Source organism: Lichenostomus cassidix, chromosome 3 (genome assembly GCF_008360975.1).
Source record: "Lichenostomus cassidix isolate B80296 chromosome 3, HeHo_3.0, whole genome shotgun sequence".
NCBI lineage: Eukaryota > Metazoa > Chordata > Aves > Passeriformes > Meliphagidae > Lichenostomus > Lichenostomus cassidix.
This window is the reverse complement of record NC_139483.1, coordinates 67,761,302-67,786,729: the sequence shown is the minus strand read 5'-3', so window position 1 is coordinate 67,786,729 and position 25,428 is coordinate 67,761,302. Positions and strand designations below refer to the sequence as shown.

At 37.7% G+C, this 25,428-nt stretch overlaps 1 protein-coding gene across 4 annotated transcripts in view; it reads left to right on the top strand.

Annotated features, from left to right (window-relative positions):
• The first annotated feature begins 216 nt into the window (after positions 1-216).
• The window catches only part of ARMC2 (armadillo repeat containing 2), a 60,167-nt gene continuing 34,955 nt past the window's right edge, over positions 217-25,428 (top strand). For 2 of the 4 annotated variants that reach the window (XM_085056195.1, XM_085056194.1), the window contains exons 1-8: positions 220-427; positions 3,402-3,649; positions 4,268-4,340; positions 6,555-6,723; positions 7,946-8,156; positions 11,387-11,437; positions 20,591-20,664; positions 23,805-23,897. In XM_085056195.1, the coding sequence (XP_084912321.1) occupies positions 3,432-3,649; positions 4,268-4,340; positions 6,555-6,723; positions 7,946-8,156; positions 11,387-11,437; positions 20,591-20,664; positions 23,805-23,897 (889 nt within the window). In that variant the 5' untranslated portion in view covers positions 220-427; positions 3,402-3,431. Of the gene's footprint in view, positions 428-3,401; positions 3,650-4,267; positions 4,341-6,554; positions 6,724-7,945; positions 8,157-11,386; positions 11,438-20,590; positions 20,665-23,804; positions 23,898-25,428 lie in introns of all 4 variants that reach the window. The other 2 variants (XM_085056197.1, XM_085056196.1) reach the window with 2 other exon arrangements.

Here is a 25,428-nt window from a genome sequence, read left to right as displayed (position 1 = left end):
CGGGGGAGCGCCCTGCACCGGGAGCCCACCGTGCTGCGGGCCCAGGCCGCGCCGGGAGCCCCCCCCAGCACTGCCCCTGCCCCGGGAATTGGCGCTGCTATCCCCGGAATCCCTGCCCGCCATCCCGGCCCGCCATCCCGGCCCCCCATCCCGCCGGGCAGGGCCGCGCCGCGCACGCGCCCGCAGGTGCCGCGCACGCGCCTGGGTGTCCCGCGGGTGCGGCGGTGGCAGCGCTGGGGCGCGGCGGCTCTAGCCCGGCGGGGCGCTGCGCACGGTTGCTGTGGGAACGGCGGGCGGCTCAGCGACGCTAGGGCCCCGCGGCGGCGGTGCCGGGTCCCGGCCGACTCCTCCGGGCAGCATCCGGTGTCCCCTCGGCCGTAGTGCTCCGGGGGTGCCGCCTGGCCGGCCGGGGACGAAGGGCTGTGGGGTAAGTCGGGAGGGAGGCTTTGGAAAGCGGCCGGAGAGAGAGAACCTGTGCGCCGCTTCCCGCAGCTTTGCCCTGCCCGGGAGAGAGGCTTGGTTGCCGGGCTTGGGTTGGGATCGCGTTTACTCCACAGGTGCTGCTTGTCTGGGCAGTTCTTCTGGGCTGTGTTGTCCCACGGCTGCGCTGGAAACCTTGTTCTGTTGAGGATTGTGGGCTCAACAGAGTAACTTTGTACTTGTTTCTGTTTGATAGGGATTTCTCTGCGTCAAAATTTCACCAGGGTGAAAGCGCATCAGTTATGATTAGGTCATGTGTGATTATATGTTAGGTCATACGTTGGACTCGATGATCTCGGAGGTCTTTTCCAACCTAATCAATTCTATGACTCTGTAAATTTTTGAGAATCTGGGTGCTTGATCTGTGGAAAACTTCCACCTTGCACCCTGCTCAGAATAAACAACATCTTCAGTTTATGGTTGCTATTAAACAACCAGAACAGTTGCTGATGTTTAGAATTATGTCTAATAATAGCCATTATTTGCATATTCCTGAAAAGAGGTTGTAGTGAGTTGGGAACCCCTGTCTTCTACCGTGCCTACAGTGGAAGGACAAGAGGAAATAATCTTAAGCTGAGACAGGGGCGATTCTGATTAGATATTAGGAAAAAAAAATGTTCTGTAAGGATGGCCATGCCCTGGAATTGGTTGGCCAGGAAGGTGATGGAGTCACCAACCTTGGCTGTGTTTAGGATGTGTCTGGATCTGGCACTGGTTGTTGTGGTTTAGGGGTTACACGGGTACTGTGGGGTTGACTTGATGATTGTAAAGGTCTCTTCCAACATCAATGATTCTGGAATTCTTGCTAAACCTGTATCTGTGTGCTAACTATTCTAGAGTTTTGCTAGGGCAGACAGTACATGGATTGGGATGTCAGAGACTAGAGTGTTCACGGCTTGCGTGCAGGGCCATGTATTCAAGTATTAATGATTGCAAGTATACCCACTGTGCCCCCAAGCAATTAAATGGCATTGGCCTTGAGGTGGGAGGGAGGATGGCAGGGCCAGTGTGGTGCCACTTCTGATGTAGTCAGCCATGCTTCTTGCATGTTGGTTGAACTGAGATAAGAGAGGTGAGGGTACAGCTGTCTCACTTCTGGACATTGCTGGGACTAATAGGTTGGTCCTATACTGCTATCTACTGCTTTAAAATCTTCCTGTATAGCAAAGACCAGACTTCTGGAGTAAACAACTGGGGAATAAAGACAAGAGCCCAAGTACAGCTTTTCAGACACTGCTGTGATATTCTTCTGCCTTCGAGTGAAGAGTCAGGGAGGAGCTCTTCCTTCACTTGAGCAAGTTAAAGGCTACTTGAGAAATGGTGACAGTAGTGAGGGACAAGACCTGTGTGTACCAGTTATGCTGTCCCCATTGACACTGCAACATTCCCTCGATCTGCCTCCTGCTGGGATTGGGGGGCAAAATTACAGAATCACAGAATATGCTGAGATGGAAGGACTCATAAGGATCATGAAGTCCAGCTCCCAGCCCTGCACAGGACCATTCCCAGCTGTCAGACTTAAGGCCTGCAGAGAAGACCTTGCACTTAAGGTCATAGTCCCAGCTCCCAGAAGCTGGGAGAATAGAGAGTGATGGTCTAACTTCCTTTTTTACTGAGGATTGACCGTATAATTTCTCCTAAGAGCTGCAGTGGAATGCCTTACTTTTTTTTATCACACTGTAATAGAGGGAAGAGTAAGGAGCATAGAGAACAAAATTCAGTCACAGTGGAGATAAGTAATATATTAATGATAGTTGGAAATATTAAGAACACTGATAGTCTCAGACTCCTGATCTGTTCCTGTGTTTTTTAAAATAATGCATCATTTAGTGAAAGAGGTTGGTGTACTTCTCCTTAGCATCCAGTTTTATGTTGGGTAGTTCTGAAGGGTTTAGGTGTGCAACAGTGAAAGACACTGTGCCAGAACGTGCAGGATCTCAAAGAAAGAAGAAGCGGTTGGGAAAGTAAAACTGCAAAAGGGGAAGAATTGAACTAAGAAGCTAAAGATGTAAGTTTTTTTACTCTATAGTTTAGAAATAACCAAGATGATGGTGTCTGATCAACTGTCAGTTCATTGTCACAAACTGTGTGAGAGAATAGAAGTTACCAGATGGTCTGAATCACAGTGCAGAAACAAATTTATTTTTTAGGAAGAGGAATTTTGGATGGTGTAAGACTCATGATGAGTTTGCTGTAAAGTGACAAAGATGATGTGTAGAGAGCTCCACCATGATGGTGATGGCCCCAGGGTTGTGCAGGATGGAGCAAGTCTGTCACTGCCCACTGCATTCTCTAGAAGATGCAGCAGGACAGAACACTGATTGGAAGTTTGGGTTGATAACTTATATTAGTGTTACCTTTCTTTGCATGTGCTTGGGTCTGGGTTGGAGAGTAATTTCTTTCAGAGGAAGAAAAATGGATTGCTTGTTCTTCCTTGTCTCTTATCAATTACTGATAACTGTGCTTCAGTTACTGATAATGATGCCTCTTTGACATATTATGAAGCTGCCCTTGGTAAGGTCAATAATATATACTGGGTTTCTCCTAGGTAGGGAAAAACCTGTCTCTTTACAGCATATTATTGAATTTGTGTTTTGGCTATGATATTTCCTAAGAAATTTTCTATGGAATTGTGGAGGACCACGTTTGGCCCATGAAGCAAAGGGATTTATTTAAGCTCCCTGTAAAAAAACGGAAGGTCCTCCATGTCAGATGCTTTCTGTTCTTGAGTATTTTCCTACAGAACTGAGGAACAGAGAGGGAAATGCAATGTCAATGTACCTTATTTCCCTCTATTTCAGCACTGTCTAGGATTGAGTTGTCCTTTTAAAATGTGTTGTGGTAGCATAACCAGTGATGAATTAATATTTGGTAATTTTAAACTAGCATAATACTTTGTGCCTTTCACATATATTTTCCAGTGTTCTTCCTGTGCAATACTTTGCAGAGGAATGCAAGCGTCAAAGACTGGAAATAGAAGAAAAGCAGAACCATTCTGCTGGCTGTCAGTGGCAAACCCTAAGACCAGTTCTGAAATTGTAAATGAAGCTAGAGATGCTCTACGAACAGTAAGAACTCAAAGACCATTCACACCTACAGATGAACAAAGGAAGCTTTTTGGATCTCGATCCTCACGATGTCCTCAAAGTAGACCTGCTTCAGTTTTTAGGTACTGTGGCTTTAAGATTTTTTCAAATATCCTTTAGCAGCAAGAGATTTGATTCTGTAATTATGCTTCCGGTGATTATTTTCCCTGTGTTAATCTGTATTCCTAATCACATCCTTTGCCTTCTTCTAATGATCCTTACTGTTGGTGTTAATCTACATGTCCAGGAAGTTCCTGTGGATTAGAGCTACCAGAGGCAGTCATTACACTAATTTTCTATGTGGAGAATAGTATAAGAAAATGGTCTGTTACTTACCTTTTTCTTAAGACAGTTGAATGCTTTTTATTGAGGTAGTCTTCGGTGTTTTTCCTAGAACATGCGAAAGCTTGCTTGTTTCCTTGTAACCTATATGCTAGATCTTTTTTCAGAGCCTTCTCAGATCTTTTAAATGTAAAATTTTAGGTCCTGATGTTTGAAATGCTCATTTTCAAACAAAACTTATACTACCTCAAAATTATTTCTATGTGGAGTTTTGTTAGTGTGAAGTGCTCTTACCACTTTTCCCTTCTTCCCTTTTCTCATACTGATTGGTAAAGGGAAGAGACATACCATCAAAAAACCCAACTGATCACAAAACACTGGGTCTGCTTTATTCTTACTATGTTTCATTTCTTTGTTAGTCTTCACTCTTCCAGTTTTGATTTGGCTGAATCAAGACCACTTTCTGGTGTTCGTCTAAGCCCACTGGGTCATGTAAGTACTCTAGAAATAACTCATGCAGTACTGATATAAAAATATGTGTCTCAGTAGTGTTAGGAAAAGAAATGGTTTAAAGACATTGGGAAGAAATGGAAGCTTGTTGTAATGCTTGTCTGAGATTTACAAGTTAGTTTTGTCATTTTTTTCCCCCAAAGAAACCTGAAAATAATTTAAATTGCTTAAATCTTGCTGTATTGCATTACGATTCTAAGTGACATTAACAAGAATCAGAAGATGGATACTGGAATCAGCTTTTTGTGTAAGTTTACTAAAAGAGATGACATTTATAAGCATGAACATAAGCCAACAACATGCCCTTGCTGTTAAGAAGGTGGCTGATGGTATCCAGGGCTGTATTAGGAGGAGTGTTACCCGCAGTCTGAGGGAAATGATCCTTCCCCTTCTACTCAACACTGGTAAGGCCACACATGGAGTGCTGTGTCCAGTTCTGGGCTCCACAGTACACAAAAGACATGAAGCTACTTGAGAGTGTCTGATAAATGGCCACAAAGGTGATGAAGGGACAGAGGGAAATGGGAACATTCAGCCTGGAGAAGACCAGGGAGGATCTTTTCCATGAATGTAAACACCTGAAAGGTGGCTGCAAAGAGGGTGTGGCCAGCCTCTCTTCAGTGACTGGACCAGAGGCAGTGGGACACAGGAGGTTTCCTCTGAACTTTGGGAAACAGTTTTCCAGCTCTGAGGCTGACAAGGCCTTTGCACAGGTTTCCCAGAGATCTTTCAAAGCTTCTTGGGCTTGGTCCTGGGTAACTGAGTTTAGGTGACTGTGCTTGAACATGGGGCTTGGATCTCCAGAGGTCCCTTCCAGCCTCGTCTATTTTGTGGTTCTGCAGTCGGTAACTTGAAAGTAACTAGGTGGTTGCTTTCTGTTTGACTTACATTTCTGTAAAATGTCATGATTGTAGTTTGTTTCAAAACAGATGGAGGTCCTTAAGAACCTCTTTCTCCCTTTGCCAAAATTGTGAGTTGTTTTCAATTTGTAAGTGTATCTGCTGTCTTACTTTTTTTTTTAATACTTGGTCTTCAAATATAAGATTAAGTCATGACTATTTGTTTAGTACCCGAGATAACAGAGCATGCTACAGCAATTAAATGTGCTTGCTGTGTACATTGCTTCTTCCAGACAGTAACCTTTAGGAAATTCTTTAGGAAAGCATTCTTTAGGAAATTCAGGGAAATACCTAAGAAATGCTGTACTTCAGTAATTTGGATAAGGTAATGTATTTATATGAATCAAGATAAAAAATTCTGAGCATACTTCTATTTAGAATAAATATGTCTACAGTTGGATTTAGGTACTGGTGTTAAATTTGCATTTATTTTGTGTGTGAGAGTGAAAAAAGAATTAGACAAAACTACTGTCCAATGCAAAACCTGCGTTTTTTGCTTTATCAATGGATATAGGTCCGTACACTGTAAATGAAGAGATTGTATTAATCATGGTGGTTGTGGGGAGTGGGCCTCAACTATTGGTTTCTTCAGCTAATACTGTGGAGGGCTCTGAAGGATCAGCTGTAGACCTTCTAGTGGATTCTTTATTGTAAGGAAATTGGTATTGATCTCAATGCTTTTATTTAGGGCAAAGGCACAACAAGTGTTTGGTACTAGAGATTCAGGGGCTTGTTCACATCCTCTAAGATACAAGATACTGATATAAAAGTAGGACTTTCATGTGTCTGGATCTGCATGATTTGTCTCAGTGTGATAGGAAGTAGTACATATGATGTGAACATATTCAAAGTGTTTTGGAAATACTATTTTAATGCTCAAAAACAAATCAAATAATAGATGTATCTATAGAATTGTTAGCAATAATCGTTGGCACAATATTTTCTTTGATAAATAAGCTTGCTGCAGATGTAGTTAAATGAGTATTTATGAGGAATAAATAATTCTGAGTTGTTCTACTCAAGCTAGTTTTTGTTTTCTGCACCCCTGAATGCTGGCTTTTGAATGGCTTTCTGTGGTGATAGTGGTATAGACATCTGGTTTGTTCAGTGGAATGGTATCATTAGATTCAGGATATGAAAATTTCTTAATGAGCAAACCAATGTATCTTCTATTCTTTTCTCAACTTAGCCCTTTGTTAGAAATTATGTGGGTTTCTTTTTATATTATTGATTTTTATTATATGAAAATGAAATTATCTATGCTTTTGTTTAAAAGTCTTCTTTATCCTTGTCACAGAAACCAGTACTAATCACTTCTCCAAAAGTTGAAGATTCTTCTGTTTTCCTTCCAAAAGCTCCTGCTGATGCTGCAGAGTTTAGAAAAGTCAGCAGTGCTCAGAAAGGCTTATTTAGAACAACTTCTCCAGGAGATTTGTTTTCTGCTAAAGTGGTTCTTCTGGATCAGGGTAAGAGTGTTTTGATAGGTATTATTTGCTAGAAAAATAACTGCATGATGGATTTTAATATTGTTAATTACATGAAGTATTATATTAAAGGACCTGCATGTCCTTCCAGTGTAAATTTTGGAAGTATTTAAATGGCATTTAAGGCAGTTTTGAAACTGTGGTTTCCCAAAATTACGCTGGCTTGCACTACTGAAAGTGAGTTGAAAGCTACTCAGGTGCTTCTTTTTCCTGTAGGTTTCCAAGTAATGGAATTTTACTGGAAGTTGTCTTCAGTGAGTAAAATTAACTTTAAACGCTGACATGTTTAAAGAGGTAATGAGATGCCATCATTTAAGGAGACTCCCTGATGGATTACTGAGCATAAAAGGAAGAATAAAAAGGAATGATATGTCTTGACAGGCTTCCAACTACCTAGTATTTGTTGTTAAGAGTTTCATTAGTGGAGACTTAATAAAGGTCACTAAATGTGGGATTTAAAAGTAATTTTCTTGCAGATAAGAAATGGCATCTTGGCTTCCTGGATGTTGGCTCATAATGAAGTGTGTTGGGACTCTGTCTGTGATGAAGAAGACTCATTTGTAATGATGACGATTCTTACATTGTCCAGGATTTTGCTTTATGTGATAAACTGAATATCTCTCTTTTTACCTTACTGCAAAATAAGTCATACTAAAAGTACTAAACTTCATTATTATGTATTTGTTCTATAAATATATCTTCATATAGTGTACCTCTTCATGTAGTTTAATCCATTAGCCTTAATAAGCTGATGTTACTAATTGAGGAAGTTGAGAACCTAATGTGGTTATAACCTGAGTTGGTTTCTTCTCTCCTTGTGGGATCATGCAAACGTTTATGTGAGGGTTTTTTTGTGGAGATTCTTACTATGTGTACATACCAAGGTACAAGATTAACAGCTACCTTTTTCTTGAGTTCCCTCATAATATTGAGGTCCTGAAATACAAATATCTTTTTCACAAGGTACAATCCACCTATTGGTAAAAGGGAAAATAAAAAAAGATGAAATATTAAAACTTTAAAACACAAAATCAAAAGACTTTAAGAAATGCTGTTCATATGAAGGCATCGACTACCTTACTCTTAACAGTCTTAAGCCTTCTCATATTTTAAATTGATATAAACAAATTTTGATAATGTAACATGACAAGCAGTAATTATATAAGAACACTTGAACAAAATGTATTCTCTTTGACTATTTCAGATAAGGAGAAGCTAGATTTTGAAGAACCAGCTATGATGATGAATAATCTTGACAGAAGTAATAATAACTGCTTAGCAGAGCAAAAGCTGTACACATCATTTAATGATGAAAGTAGACAATTAATTTGTAATGAGCATGTCAGCAGATCAGGAGGTGGAGACTCCATGAAAGGGACACCAGCAAAAGTTTCACTTGAGCTGCGAGGGAAAAGGTCAGCATTGGTCAAGTATGGTAATGTGCATCTTCCACACAGCCCTCTTCCTAGATACTCAACTGTGCAAGTATTAAAAGGCTTAAAATTAATGGAATTTGAAGATAGCATTACATATGCTTTAAAATGAAACTATGTTTAGTTTATTAGAAAAATTTCCATTTCTTCTTTCAGGAAGTTTCTGCATTCAAAAGACTAATTTGTGAAAAATTGTTGGTAGAAATTTGTTCAATATGAAATAACTTTTATTTTGTTTGATCATTAACATTTCGAAACTAAGTCTTCTAATCATTGCTAGTAGAATCCTCAAGTTTAAATTTGATATGCTTGCTTTTGCAGTTTAGTCCTGTTGTTTTAAGGTGCTATACCTTCTTCACTTAGCTCGACAGATGAGTAGAGCTGTGCTTTCAGTTCTGGTATGTGATTATACACCAAAGCCAGGCTTAAACTCATTGGCAATAGAAGCAGAATTTTTTGTGACTTAGAATTTTTAGCTCTGGTTTTGTTTGGGTTTTTTTGTGTGGATAGGTGTAAGAGATTAATGAGCCTTATGTGCCTGCAGTCTGGTTTTACTGAATCTGGAATATCATATCCATTCTTCAATTCACAATTAAATAATTTGGTTTTCTTTTGATTCAGACCTGAATTTTTGCACAGGGAGGAATAGTCCTGTGGCACTGTGTATAGTTGGTGTATCAGTTGCTGCATGATGAACAACTGTTTTTTGCTAATAACGTTGACAGCTCTGGCAATCTCAGCAACAAAGAATGAAAAATACTTTATTTCCAAAACACATCCTTATAAACACTTGTTCTCTATTAAAAATATGTATTTGCCAGTAGGTATCTTCTTTCTTGCATGTTTAAATGCTTAGGGAAAAGCTATTGCCCTGGATATTCTTAAGCACCTTTGATATTAAAGGTTATGATCTTAATTTTATAAAATGAAAGGCCTTTCATTTACTAACTTGATGACAGCTCTAAATAGTTTAGAGGATGTTGTCCATTGAGGCTGTTACAGTAAATGATACATAACAAAGCTACCATAGCTCTCTTTTATATTAAACTGTAAATAGGATTTAAAAAAAGGACAGATTCTGAAAGAGTCAAGACTTGTGGTAGCAAAGGAAAAACTCCATGGGGATGGAGGGAGGAAGAATGAGAAAATAAGGGCAGAGGTGAAAAATGTAGGTGAAAAAAAGGAAAGTAAAGCATGAAGGAGAATGCTTCACTGCAATATAATTTTCTGCCATTGAAATCAGTGGTCTAGTAACTTCTTAGGTAAAGACTATTTGGATTATCATGCCATATAAATCACTGTAGTTTGAATTTTATTTAATAAAGATATGGTGTGACATTCTTTAGTGTTGCAGTTGAAATGGATAGTTCCTTCTGTGGAATATGCATCCTGCTATTTTCAGTCCTGCTTTAAGTCTGGGTTGCTGTTTTAGTTGATGGTGTCCAAGTGCCTCTGATAGGAAAGGGTCGGTTGATACTTTCACTAATTGGAAAGAATGGCCTTCCTTCTCAGTCATAATTTTAAAACTTACAGATATTATTGAACAGTTAATCCATTAAATGTGCTTCCCGTCTGTTCAAAACTATAGACTTCTCTTTATAAGAACAAGAGCTCTGCAAGTTTTGGATTTTGAGTTTTTGTTACTGGTCTTTTTTGCAATCACAAATCTCATACATCACTTAAATTAGATCTCAAATTACTGGCCTTAAGATAATAAAAACAAATTGCTTTCCAATATTGTTCCAACTAGTTTTCTCCAAAATGGAAGAGGAATATAGTACTTCTCCATCTTTCTGTGTTGAATTCAAGATCTGCATTTTTGAATGGCCCATTTTTACCTGTCCTGTGGGTTATGGTTGCTTTCTGTGTACTTAAGTCAGAGATGGTTTTTGCCAGTGCTGCCTAAGCAAGGCTTCCTGGCACCATTGATGGCTTAGAGTACCAGATACATCTGCAGTGCTGCAAGGTGCACAAGCATAATACAAAAGGCTCTCACTTTAACAGCAGACAAAGATCTCTCATCTACATCCTCCCCAGCGCTTCATGGTTTCATGTGATGGGATGGCCATAGGTAATCTCAACTGCTCTCCTGTGTTCTAACTCATTGCTAAGACTTGCAACAGTGAGCACATTGTTCTAGTGTTTGTGTGTGATACTACACAGGTCAGGCAGACCTTGTTCTGTGTGCTTATGTGAGTTCAGAGATGTCATTCTTCATCTGACAAGACAGTGAAAAAGTACCACAAACCTAGCCTTCCACATAGTTTGGTTTGTTTGGTCTTCATGGTTGTTTTATTTAAAAGGCTCCAGAACAATAGGGGGGTCGCTGCAGTGAGAAATTTGGCATTCTTTCTCAGTAGAACTGTGTTTACAGGTACTAGATGATTGTAGGGTTAGATTGCCTTTGGTTCTGTGTCATAAATACTTGAGGCATCTTGTATGGGGTTACAAGATATTTTCTATTTAAAGTACATTGCATTTCAGGAGTAATAGGATGAAAGCTTAAAGGAATGTGAAATCTTTTATAACCTAGAGTCCTGTCATTCTCTGTATGAAGCGGTTGTGTCAGCCTCAATTCTGTGACCCAGTGATTTAAAATCCTTCCAGGAATTAAACAAGAGGATTGTAGAAATAGTACACTTCATACAGGAGAAGGTGTGTGGGACTTCCTACTTGCCTTCCCTACAGCTCCTATATATGAAAAGAAATAACTTTCCTAATTAAACCGTTTTTCTGCTAATGGAGAAACAGTAGAGCATGCCAAAAGATCCCTGCCATTAACACTATTATATTTATTTTAAAGAGAACAGAAGGGAGGTATTCTATTCCAGCAAGAGACTTGCTCACTTTCTATCTCATATTCTTTTGTTGTCCCAAAGACTGAAGAATGAACAGTGCTAATGAAATCACTACTGCTTTATAAAGGTACTGGGGGGAAGAAAAGGACCTTTTGAGGGGAAAAGTTATTTGCCATTTTGTTTGCAATTCTGTTTTGCAAATAACAACCTAGTTGTAATAAAATAGGTATATTAATTGAAGCAGATTGCATTTATTGACATGTTGCTTCAGGAAAGCAAGGAATAATTTCTGGCAATCATAAGGAAGCTCAGTTTTGTTTACGTCTTCCTCCAACCATTGTGCCTTGCCATCTATTGTGATTGCTATAGAAGTGAAACTTCTAAAACGTTTTCTGCATTCATATATTTCAACAGAAGTGTCAACAGTGATGGCAGATTTGTTGATGAAGAGCAACAGTTTCCCTGGTGAGAAAAGATGATGATCTTTTTTTTTCCCTACTCCAATTTCTCAATATTCTGAAAGTTTAGATGTCATTCCAGAACTCCTTAAAAGCAGAGGTGCCTTCAGTGAGAACAAGTTTGGAGGCAAACAGTTCATTCCCAAGTGGTCTGTTCTTTTTTTAAAAAGTGATTTTTATAAAAAGCTACAAAAGGATTAGCAGGTGCTGTAAAGAAGATACACTGTGCCCTGTTTTCTCTCACTATTGCTGTCCTTATTAAATAGCTATTTTACAGTATCCTTGAGATGTATTCTTCCACAAGAGTGGTTTCTCTTTCTTGTGCTTTTGTAGAGTTTTGGAATATTTCAATAGAAAATGATAAAAGCAGGGGATTAAATGACAAAGGGAATCATAGATTCATAGAATAGGGTGGGTTGGAGGGGACAACTGGAAATCACTTCTCTCTGGTTACTTAAAGTACCTTCACATCTGCGCCCAAAATATACATTCCTTTTCTCTACAAAGAAAAGGATTTCTACAGAGGAGAGAGATATTTTTCCTGAAGGGAACACCCATTCTGTTTTGCTCTGGATGATTTTTTCAAAATTAATCACTTGGTGTGGATATTGGTTTGTTGTAGGCTTTAGCTGAGTCTCCAGACTTTTTTCAGTGTTTTTCTTTTTTAAAAAAATTATTTATATTGACAACTCCTAGAATTCTCATGAAGACAGGGAAACAAATTAATCTACTCCCAACTAATCTTTATCTATTTCTGCCTCAGTTCCACTGGCTATTTGGAGAACTAATTTAAGAAAGAAACAATTGAGTGGTGGGAAATCTTTTACAGGTGGAACTTTCTGTAATGTTTTCCAGATTGTGCCTGGTTAGGTATATGGTTGAAGGATACTGAGAGAACACTAGAAAAGAGGAGTTCTTTTTTTTCAGAACTTGTTACAAACTTCTAAAAAGAAGGGTAGGAGGTAACTGTTACCTCTGGTCTCTTAGCTCACAAAAGAGACAGTGGAGTTTAGGCTCTCTAGAGTCTTTCTACTCTAGTACTTAGTTTCAGGCCAATGTCATTGGTCTCTAAATCTGGGAGATATAGGTCTTTAGAGTCCTTATTACCAATTAAATTGTAATTCTGGAATGGGTAAGTGTGCCACACAAAGGGTAAAGAAGGAATGCCAATTCAGTCTAGGTGGACCTGTAGTAACAATGGATATAAATTTATTTATTTTTTAGAAATACAATGCTTACAATTCAAGCCAGGAAGATGATGATGGTATGGTTTTCAGACTGAAATATATTTAGGCTAGTGTTATAGATAATTTTTATGGTTAGAATTAGGCTGTCAGTTGTCTGCTTGCCTAAAGAAACTCTGCCACAAATAGACACTGTTAATATTTTTGGTTTTAGGCAGAACATGCAAAGACTGTGAAGAATAAAAAGGATAAAGATAGAAGTTTTCCATCAACCTTGATTATTCTTTTAAGCCATAATGTTTAACATGTGCATGAGGTTCTTCATCAAGAAGAACTGTATAAATAAATACTGTATTTTTTTATCACTGGAGTTGTCATAAGAAATGAGCTATTTTCATGACTGTGATTATAGAAGAGTTGTTATTTGCTCATCTTTAGGATGACTCAGTGTAGTTGGTCTATTTGTCAATATGTTTTTGCAAATTACGTTGTCTTTCTACTAGTTATCTTTTCTCATATCAGTCGTATCAGTTATACACTTGATTATAGTTTTCACGCCCTTTGTTTTTGTCTCTTCTTACATTCCTTGTAATCTTCTACAGTTCCTGAAATAATTTCAGGACATCTATATTACCAGTTTTTCAATTATTTTCATGCTTTTGAGAACTTTTTTGGTTGAGAAACAAGACTGACTCGAGTTTTATGTAATTGGCTTAATACTTTATTTTATATTGCTTTTAGCTGTCTGCAAGTAATTTTATCTCCATTGTTTTTTTAAAAGGAAAATAGTCCTTAAAAATTGAGCTGTTATACTAGGTTTTTTTTTCCTTGATGCTTGTTTCCAGATTGTGTTTATCTGTCGTGTTTGTGTCTCAGATGACATTGCAGAATGAAAAATTGTGTGGTAGCTGAGCAAAATAGGGACAGATTCTCTTAAGTGGCTCAGTGAAGGTCAATTCTTTGTCTAAAAGGATTGGGTACCTTTCAAGTGCAAAGTTATGGGTCAGGAAGAAATCACTTGGTTTGTAACAAAAACCACAAAAACATATTCCCTACTATTCAGTTAATGGAAGACAATACCAAAAAATAATTCTGATGTCCTTCTGGCAACATAAAAGGTCTGGATGGTGTAATGAAATAGGAATAAAGGGATTAATGAGAAATGCAAATGTTAATTGGTATGTGGAAAAATTAATTTCTGTGAGAGTAAATGACAAAACAAAATACTAATTTTTCTCATTTTGCCAAAAGCTAAAAACATTTCCCACTAGTTGCTTTGGCAGAAATACTGGGATATTGTTTATACTTCCTTTCAAAATCTACAGAGCAGTGTCTTCTTGTTAACATCAGTAATTTTGGTTTAGAGTTAGAGCCCTTGTTTCTTGATCACTAAACACTTACAGTGGAAGAATCATGCTAGTAAGGGGTTGTGTTCTGAAGCAGTGGCTCCTAAGAATTGTGTAAAGGAACCTTCTCTGAGAAGATCCATTGCAGTTTCTCTCACTTGCTGCAGCTCCGCATCTGACTCTCCTTGTTTTCCTTGGGCCCCTTGCACCACTTTGTCCCTTGCTGCTGACTCAGGGTTTGCTGCATTGTCCTTGCTGCCCTAATTCCCAGGATCATCATTAGTTCCCTTAACTTCCCCTGGAGCCACAATTGTTCTTTTTGAGACAAAGCTGCTGAGTTTGGCTGTGCCCTGATGAACTTGGTCTAGAGCCCTACATATCTTTGCACAGTGCTCCACAGTGCTCCTGCCAAGAGATCTGATGGACTGTTCATAAGACCACAATTCTGAATAATTTAGAAAAAGTGGTAACTGGCAATCAGTAGATAAACAGCCCATTGTCTGATACACCAGAGGATTGTCCAGAGGAACCTCAGCTGGCTGGAGAAGGGGTTTGACAGGAACCTGATGCAGTTTAACAAAGACAAGTACAGAGTCCTGCATCTGGGCAGGAAAAGCCCCGGGCATCATTATATACTGGGGGCTATCCAGCTGAGAGGCAGCTTTGCAGAAAAGGACCTGGAAGTCCTGGTGTACACCAAGTTCACAGAACAGCTCAGGATGGGAGGGACCTCAAAAGATCATCTGGCCCAGTCTTTCATGAAAAAGAACCTAGGTGAGATAATCTAGCACTCTGTTCATTTGTGTCTTGAAAACTGCCACTACACCTGGATTACTGGGACCAGCTCCAGGCTCCCCAGCGCAACAGAGATACGAAACAGCTGGAGGGAATCCAGCTACTAAGATATGAAGGAAAGGCTGAGAGAGCTGGAACTATTTAGGGTGGAGAAGAGAAGGCTTGGCAGAGGTTCTTATCAATTTCTTTTGATACCTGGAGGGAGGGTGCATTGCGACACCATCATTGACTGTGTGATAAGAGCTCTTTCTTCTCCCCCATGGCAGGCACTCAAACAGGAAAAACTATTTACCCGTGACTGTTCTTTTTAAGGATTTATTGGTTCTATATACTTTCACAACACCTCCTTGCAGCTTTTCCCTTTGTAGTCCATATAGAATTTGTGAATCTTGGTTTGAAAGGAAAGTGCTCAGCTGCTTAAATAGCCAAATGATCCTTATCAGTATAAGGCATGCCATCCTGGATAGTGCTAGCAATGAAAATAAACCCAGATTACAGGGTAGATGTGTATCACACTCTGAATATACATGTCAGTAACATCTCAAAGAACATTCCTTATAAATGGCGTATCTGTTTAAGGATTATCCTTAATCAAGGGGGCTGAACTCTGACCTAGTCTGAAAGAACACCTTTGCAACTAGTAGTCCTTTTGATACATCTGGCTTGCCTGAGTAGACCCCCAGGATCTGCTTAGCATTGCTAGAAATCTGTTCTTCCTAACACTTAGTGAAATGTCTTGATTTTTGGGTGTAGATACACCATGTCTGGCTTTCCAATGCACACAACGTATGTTGGTAAAATCAGATGTTCAGTGCTTGTATTTATGTATAAACAGTCTGCATCTACTGCAGTGCCTAGACTGTTTTTAGAGCTTTGTGAAAAGTTAGAAATTGCTCTCCTAGACTCTTGCAGACCTGAAAACATTGGTATATCAAAGATCCAAAATAAAATTTGTAAAAATTTCAGTCACATTTTTGGGTTTTAAATAACTAGAAAAAGGAATTTTGTGGGGGTTGAAGGGACTGTTATGAAGGAAAATACATTGGGGAGAAATTGAATGACTATGAGGGGAAAATGGAAGAAGAAAGGTTTGTTTACCTTATCAAAATAAGGACCAAAAATAAAAGGGCTCTAAGGTTAAACAATTAAACTATGCAGGGCTTAGATTTGCTTCCGAGGAAGGAACTTAGAAATTGTGTTTCTATATATATAAAAGAGGCTCTGCAGATATAGATGTGTAGAAATCATGTGCTCATAATTAGAGATTTTTGGCTTAATAAAAAGGGCATGTTTAAAAATGGAAAAGAAGTCTGTTTCCAGACGTCAGATCGTGTCTACAGTCTATGGCTTCCTTACAGCATTTACTCAGGGCATGCTATGCACAGTCTGTGTGTTAGTAGCTCTCTGCCTTTTTAACAATCTGTTCAGATTCTGGTTTACATGGGATAGTCCTGGTTCCTGTCTGCTTTAAGAGAGAGTCCATAGATCCAGTTCACGTGGGTGCAAAAGGAGAGGCTCAAAACATCTGGATGAGCAAAGTTGTGTGAGGCCTTGGCACTTGCAGAAGGAGCTACTATGGGGCTTAGGACATTTTCCATTCCTACTGCCCTCATCTTTTTCTCATTCCCCTTTATTCCTACTCTTCTCTTTCAAAACTAACCTGTATATTCTTCATTCTTTATTATGCTATCTCATTTACTGTGCTGCTTTGTTCTTCTCCCACTTCATGTTATCTAGTTTGCCTCCTAAAGCTGTTAAGGGTATGTAAAATGTTACAGGAACCTTAACATGAGGAGAGGGTAGTGTCAAGGGGAAATGCCTTGAAGCTCGACAATTGAGGGAAGATGGTCATGTTGTCTTTTTGTTCTAGTTAAGCTTTGCTACCTTGCTGATCACAGGTGTTTGATAGATGCAATTCTGTAGAGAAGCATTAACTTAGTTATTAGTTAGTATTAGGCCATATGTCCCTCTTAACTGGTAGCTGAATAATCAGGGGCACCAGGGATGCATCTCTACTAATAATTTAAAAAATTAAACAGAGGAGTTAGTCTCTGGCTTGATGGCCATCTGCAGTGCCATAGGTTATGTTAATACAAAGAAGCTATTTTTAATTCCCTCCCTCCAACTCACAAGGTACTGTATAGAAATGTCCCTACCTCTGCTTACCTGTGCCCTGTGCCCAGGTAAGTAACACCTTAAGTAACAAGGAAAGTAACACCTTTCTTGGGCCAGAACTCTAGCAAGGGTGATGCTAAGGATATAAATCTATGGGACAGTGTGAGCCAAAATTCACCCCCATTGCCAGACTGTTTTGCCAGTAAAGAGAGAACCAGATTCTCAGATGTTTAAGATGCAGTCTGAGGAAGGAGCCCAAGCGCTATTTCTCCATTGGGATCTTACATTCACATTTGTGATTCAAACCTTGCTGTTTGCAGCTTCTTTGGAGAGTACTAGTTCAATTCTTTGCCTCTGGGATATAGTTCATAGAAATGTAGTTTTCCCTGGAATACCATGGAAGGGTGAGAGTTTGCAGATTTACCATTAAGAAGAGGCTCATGGCAGGAAAAAGTAAGTAAATGTCTAAACAGGCAGGATTTCTAAATAAATGTGGATTTCACTTAATTATCCATTCTTTCACCAAGGGAAAATACTGAACATGTATTGGGTCTGGCTGAGACAGAGGTTTTTTCCCTGGAGCAGCCCTCAGTGCTGTGCTTTGCATTGTCAAGGGTGTTGTTGATAACACACCAGCATTTTGTCTACTGCTGAGCAGTGCTCCATAGCATCAACGCTGTCTCTCCACCATGTACCTGTCACCTGTAGGCTCAGGCAGGCAAGGTCTTTTGAGGGGGCATAACCATGATAGCTGGACCAGACTGACCAAAGGGATTCTGTACTGTATGATGTCTGCCCAGCAACAGAAGCTAAGACAAAGGAAGTGTGCGGGCATTTATTATTATGAGGTGTGTCCTCCAGAGCAATCACTATGCATACTCAAGCCCTACTTCCTTGGAAATGGATGGACATTGCCTGCTGGTGGGAAGCTGAGCATAAATATTTTGTTTTTCTTTGCTTCTGCATGCAGCCTTTGCTTTTGCTTTATTAAACTGTTTTTGTCTTGACCCCTGAGTTTTCCTCCATCTTGTTTCTACTCTCAGTCCTGCTGTGGAGGGGAGTGAAGAGTGGTGGGATCAGGCACCTAGCATCCGTCCAAAGTCAACCCACCACATCACACCACACTACTCCAGTACTGGCTCACTTTCCTTTTGAGTCCTCACACTCTGTATACATTCAAGAAAGCAGTATTCTTCATTGAGGCTACTATGATTTCTTTTATACGAGAAGGATAAAAATGATCCAGTTGCCAAGTTCTTTTTCTTCTGTAAATCATCAAAGCCTCTGTCAGTTGATTTCTTGATGAGCCCCTTATCAGACGATCAGATTTCTGCCAATTGACTTTTGTTTCCAAGGCAACCACTCTCTTGACAAGCCAGTTCCCTTCAATAGTAGGTAACTTATTTTTTAGAATAGGTTGATTATATTTTAACTGCATTGTTCTTAGCAAGATACTTCTATTTAAGTTTCAGTCCTAAATGAAAATTTCAAGATAATGAAGCAAAAGTCTGTGTAACTAAAATGAAGTTGGCAGAATGGTAAAGATACATAAAGGGATTTTATAATCTCTCACAGAATTCATAAATTGTACATATTCCCTAAAGATAAGCCTGCCCACCAGTCATTCCCATTTATATAGGTATTCATTATAGTCTTTTTCTGGAAATAATGGTAGTTCAGTCTACTTAACAAGGATGTTTCCCAAAAGCACAGATTGTTGTACTGCTGGTGTTCACAGAACAATCTGCTTTCCTACTCATTTAAGTCTCTAAACTGGTTGATACTGGTTGATACTTAAAAACCAGTAGATTCCAATCAAACTTCTTTTCTTGCGCAATTGGCATGGTCTTATTCTCCATCCCACATATATGATGTTTCTGTCTGGTAAGTTAAGGCATCCTTTGCTTCAGTGTCTTTTTCTATTAATCTGCTTTTGCTTCCAACAAAACTTGTAGGATTGTCTTTGTTCAGGTTTCTTGGATTCATCCTGTATTTACATTTTCAGGGAAGAGGCACGGGCAGGTTATAGTTACAAAACTCTTTTTCTGAGGAAAGCAAATTCAAACTCCATATTCATATAGATGTGTAGTGTCATCATGCCTGCATCGAATTCCGAAGGTACTGATTTCTGAATACAGCTGTGTCAGTACAAGGTGACTGAAGTTGTTCTCTTGCTTATCTGGTGTCCTTTCAGGTTGTAGTCTTGATTTCAAGGATGGCTGAAACTTGTAGAAACATTTATGAAACTTCTAAAGTTTATAGGACAAGGTATTCATATAAATGAAAGGAAATTTTTATTTCTGTCAATACATGGAACTGTATGTAATGTGTGCTCTAAACCCCCACTTTCTGAGAGATGTCAGACTGTTTTAGAGATGCGAGCACTTGTCTTTTTTTTCTTTATGAAATATTGCTTCCCCAGAGGAGTAGAAATTGATGTATGTGAGCTGAAATAATTTCAAGATAGTTTGTGTAAGCATTTGGATTTTGGAGCAGTTAAATCCTCATGCTGTAAAAATAAAGCATTATTCACTGTTAGCCATAATGAAGCAACTGTTCCTCTGTAATGTGATTGCTTGGGAAATTTTTGACTGATCACAGTGAGCTATCCAGTCCCTTTTGTAGGGAACTGATCTTGCAGGAGCTTTGTCTTTTATTCTGTCTCCATCTGTTGATAGGATGACTTACATCTTCTGTCTGGACTGACAGACAGGATTTAGGCACCAATCCAGCAAACTACTTAAACAACAGTTTAGCTTTAAGCCTAAGAGCAACGAAATTAACTGGTTAAAAAAAATGAAATAATCTTGCTAACACACTACTGTCATCTTTAGAAGGGAATTCAGGGAATAAGGTTGTATTGGTATGTGAACTTCAAATGGAATAAGAACTGTTAAATTAAAAATACACTGAGAATAGAAAACATAGATTAATACTTTTAAGTACAGGATGAAACATTCCAGTTTGATAGCAGACAGTCTACATCTTGTATGTTTCTCTTAGATCAGTGCTGCTTGAGTGTGTAGCTAGGCAAACAGAATAAATAAATTTATTATAGATGTACGTAGTAGTTTCCTCTGTCCAGAGAAAGACTGACCATAAAATCAGCAGGAATTATGACATTACTTTGTAAAACAATGGAAATGGCAACATACCTGTATCTTATACTAACAGAACTAGTGACCACTATGCACTTAGCAATAGTTCGCTGGCAAACCCAGAAATTCTAATATAAACTTTAAAGGTTACTCAAGTGTTTGTTTCTTTGAAAAGTCTTCTGATTAAATGTTTTCAAAGTTTTAATCCTCTCAGAAAAAAACATTGTCCATGTGAATGGCTGAACTTACCGTTCTAAGCTAGTTGGGTTTAAATTCATTTAATGAAACTGATGGTAAATTAGAAATTGTCTCTTTCTGAATTTAGTTTGGTTCATCTTTCAGTTTTATTGAGCAAGTGGAAATGCTTTAGGTTTTGTGTTCCATAATGGTGACCTCTGGTGGTGTGAATACGTCAGTATTTCTGAAGGAGCTTTCTGTAATACATTCGGGAGGAGGCTGTATTTACATGTAACTTTCAATGAGCAGCTAACTTACTAACTTAGTAAAATATCATCTTTGCCAATTGGTTATTAATATGCAGAACTCAATGCATGTGAAAGAATAAGCATTTTGAGCATTGTCTTCTGATAATATTTTTGTGTGTTCATACTGTATCTTTTAGTGACCAGATGAAAGAGCCTTGCAAAAAGTCATCACAGCTAAGGAGTTCTTTGGATGGGAAGGGAAGAGTAACAGGTACAAGAAATTTCAATCTCCATTCAAAAAATGTGAAACGCAGTCAAATGAAAATAATCTATTTCTTGTGATTTGACAGTCTTGTTCTTTATTTTTCACCGAACAGTATTTTTTGTTTTCTAGGTAAATTGGGTTTTTTTACTGTTCTTAGTAAAGAGAAAAACTATACAAGAGATTTTCACTCTAAAAATCTGTTGATGTTTTCTCTTTTGCTTTTCCCATATCTAGGCTTGAGAATTTGCCAATCCATTAACACCTTGTTTGTCCATAACTTTTTGTAATCTGTCATAGTTTCACAGAAACTAATAAAATTATGTCAGCCTGTGTTATCTGAAGATAAAGATTTTGGATTGCTGTGTAGGGATGCATTTTGCTGATTTTACAGAACAGATTTTAATAATATTTCCTCATTGTGATGTACATTTCGTACATCACAAGTGCACATTTGAGAGTCTTGTATGGAAACCTGAAGTTTGATGGAAACCTGAAGTTTGAATATGATGCTTTATTACTATTTTTCTAGAACTGACAAATTCTGGTATTCCAGATCATTCTGGCAAAGGCTGTAATGTGCTCTGCTTTCATTTCCTTATGAGGAGCTGAGAGAATTTACCATGTCATGGGAGTTAGTATTCTTATAAGTTTTTTAATTTTTTTGTGCTATTTTATTGGTGTTATTGAAAATATAAAGTGTGTTTTAGGATTGTTTCCTTTTATATCTACTTTTCTGAACATCTTAGTTTGTGCATGCTTCATCTTTAATCTCACAATAAAGAATGGGATAGCAGTAGGAATTTTCTGTCATATCTTCTCTACAATGGGATTCTGGGTGAAGTGTTCATTTACAAATTATTTCTATTTTCTGATATGATTTTTGTTTATGCTTAGACATTTTAGAGAGGAGGTAGACTGTTTTAATATTGATCTGTTCATGGCCGCTCAGTATTCAGTGAAAAGGCTAAACATTATAAGTCAGGCAGTATTCAGCTTTTGAAAGCTCAGTGTTGCTAAGGCTCTTGTATTTACATGCTAAAAACAGCAACCAATAAATGTAGACTGATTAGTGATTTTTTTTTTTTACCAGAATGCAAAGCAGCAGTTAAGACCTATGAAAAACTGAGACAACCAACTTAAACTTGCTGCATTCTTTTGCTCGAGTATTTTTGCTGTTGAATTGTGATTCATTCTATTAGGAAGTTCAGGATAGCTTCTGCAATATTTTAAATACAGCTAGTACCCTAACTTTTCATCTCAGCTTAAAAAATCTCCCAGGACTGGGATACATACGATTTAGTAGTGTTGCTTTTCTTTACAGACATGTATTTTCTGGTCATTCTTATTGCTAGGATTAACACTGTTTAGTAAAAGCTTATTGTCTTCTTTTTTACTTAGTTATAAGAGATACTTTAAAAAAAAAATTATGCCATTATGACTTTCAGTTTGCTATATTCTTCCGATGAATATGAGACAAGTGAAGCAGAGTAGTACAAAAAAACTCTGTTCTTTTCATTCTGAACTGAAAATTAAATGGCTTTGGTAATTTTTTCCTTTTTTTAAGTGAGAAGTTTGGCTCTATGTGCAAATGCATACCGGAAGTTTTCTATTTCTTGCCTAATTAAATTAAGTATATGTGTAGTTAAAGAGTCATCCCATCTTTCAGTTTAAGAGAGGTAGCTACAGATCGGAAAGAAAAAAAATGACTGAGTCAATATGTGGGTTTTGTGGCAGGAAGGAACAGTGCTAACTATTCTAGTGTTCTCATTTCAGCTGTACTTTTACTTAACCCGGAGCAGAACTTTCACTTCATTGCAAACACTACCTTGTGTTTTGTTAAGTAAGCTACTCACCGATTTAAATAAGGTTATCAACTCATTTGATCTAGAAAATAAAAATGGAATGCAAAATAATAATAATAGTATTTGCTAATAACATGTATTGCTGGTGCTTGCATATATATATTATTACATTGTTTTTGTAATAACAGATCTAGTGTATTTCTTATGAAACGGCATCATTTTTTTATAATCTGTTGAAATAGGGGTATTTGATTTATGTAAAATGAAGGTAGACAGTACAGAACAGAAATAGAGCCTGGGTTATTTTCTAAAGAGCAAGCTTTTAAAATAGGAAGTTTTAAATTATTTTACTGTTTCAAGTAATTCTAGTAGGCAGTCACTGTTGGAAGGTCTGAGATACTGTTCTTGTGATGCAAACCTCTTATTATTGGGGTTCTCAGGTAGTACAGAATTTTGTGTGTTTGGTAATGTTTATGTTAAGAATTTACATTGTCATTTAAATGCAAGAGCTTGTAATGAACAACAGGAGACATTTTCAGGCAAATCTAAATATTTTTAAAAACTTTCTTTGTGAAGTGCACAAGGTTTCTGATAGTGAAGAGTAGCTTTTTCTCAGTCACAGGAATTTGGCTGAGGCCTCCTGAGAGCACTGGGAGTTCACTGCCTTCAAGATTTCTGACATGTTTATTGGAGGCAAAATATCTTTCATACATCTATGGTTTACTATTCATTTCCCAGGTTGGTGTGTGAAAAACTGCTGAATGTAATAAAGAATAGGAGGGAAACATGCATTATATAAAAGTTTAGTAATGAATTTTTCCAAACTATTTGCATTAAGTAGTTAGAATTGCTAACAGGATGTAATAACTAACAAGACTTTTCCCTAACTGGCCATTAATCAAGCTTAGTGTAATATCATGCATGTGTACTAGATAAAATTGTACAATCCTAGAGGATTGTCTGTAGTATGGATTTCTTTTAACTAAGAATAAGCTGTCACGTGAACACAGAGCTGAAAAATAGTAGGACACTTTGATGTTTAAGTAGTCATTACTTTACAATTCAGTGATCAAATGAAACATTAATGTCAGCCAACAAAAGCTTTACAGTACAGCTTTACATATCAAACCACTTATCCATCTAGTTTTGTTTGAAACTTTTGTTTTTGATAACATGTAAATATAAACAAAAGCCTGAATTCGTAGAATAACCCAGAATATAGCAAAATGTCACCATTTTTAGATTTTTTTTCTGACTAATGAATAAAGTATTTGTAGCTGTTTATTATTGTAGAAAGTGAAACCTTCACTGAATGTGTGCTTTTGTTTTGAATGTATTTTGAAGGCTTAAAGGATGAAACAAGACTAAATGAATGGGAAGAGGAAGATATCTTTTGGCATTTAAAGATTCTACCAATTCTGCATGAACTGGAAAAAAGTGGGTAACACTGTTCTGAAAAGATCTACTTTTGGCACTGTTTCTTGCAGGAAGCATGGGACCTGTTTGTGTTAATAATAACAGTGATTGGAGTACTTGGCCTTTCATCTGTTCAGTGACTTCACAGTGTAAAGCTGGCCTGGGCAGTCTAGGTGGCCCTGCTTGAGCACAGGGGTTGTACCAGATGACTTTCAGAGGTCATTTCCAACCTTAACCATTCTGTGATTCTGTACCAAGCCCCAAAACTGGTTTAGAGAAGATCTTGCCTTGTCTGATTAAATTACCTTATTTTAGACAACGTAGCTCTGCCAGCTTAGCAGTCAGTGTTGAGTTAATAGTTTTTAGAATAAAATACTGCACAGATTCACTGCTTTAACCATAGACTGTATTGAAGGTCTCAGTTAATTTTAGAAAACTAAGAAAATCTTAATGAAGTTTCCATTTATGCCTAAAGTGTTAGATGTGTCAGAAAAGTATGTAATGACTCAGAATACTGAAGCAAAATTGAGTAAATTAAGTATAGCTTGAAAGATTAAACTCTGGAATCCATTTTTCATTGAAAATGTTGTTCAGTTGCCTTCTGACACTGTATAATAATAAATGTATAATAAATGTATAATAAATGTAGACATTTATTTGAATAGTGGGAATATAGAAAGTAGATTTGTTTTTTACAAGTAGTTCTGTTTTACAGGATCTTTAGCAGTGTTTGTGATAGCATGGTACAGATTAGAACTTTTTTGCATAGTTTTGCAAATATTGATGACTATTAAACACCTGAACAGTGCAAAGTGATTCCCAATATATGTAAGTATTTAAAAAAGACAGGATTCTCATTCCCACATCTGTCACTGATGTATAGAAAAACAGTGATTAGGAAATTTGAAAACAGCTGTGTAACTTCACATTTGCCTTGTTCAATGCCAAGATTGTCAAATATGAGCCACTGAGTTATAGCTTTGCATAGTGAGATGTTCTTTATTCATAAGGAAAATAAAATTTAGAGGTAAAATCTAATCATGTGTTTCTCTTGTCATGAATGTAGCGAAGGAAAATCAATTTTCATGCCCCTTTTCCTCAGACTTCACTTGATTTGGTTAGTCTATTGGGGTTTTTTTAGCTTTTTTAAAAGACTTGATTATGGCTTAGTTTTTCTGGTAATAGATGACATTATCTAATGATACTTTCTCACCAGTTGATTGAATGCAGTACTACAAAACCCATAAAACCTGAGTTTTGCTACTTCTTGAATATTGTAACTGAATTGCATCATTGCCTCCTGCAACTGTGTAATATATTGCTTTCTTTAGGGTATTTACTGCAAAATTCTTATAAAAATGAATATTAGAATTCCTTAATTTAAATGTTTTGAGTGGGTCTGTTGGTAATTTAATATTTTTTAATTTCGTGTGCAGTTATGTGCTTCATACCTTTTAGCTAATTCCCTGCACATGAATTCAGGTCACATTTAGTTTTTCATATATTAATAGAGAAGCTTTTTTCTTAGCCTTTCTCATGCAGAAATATTTGC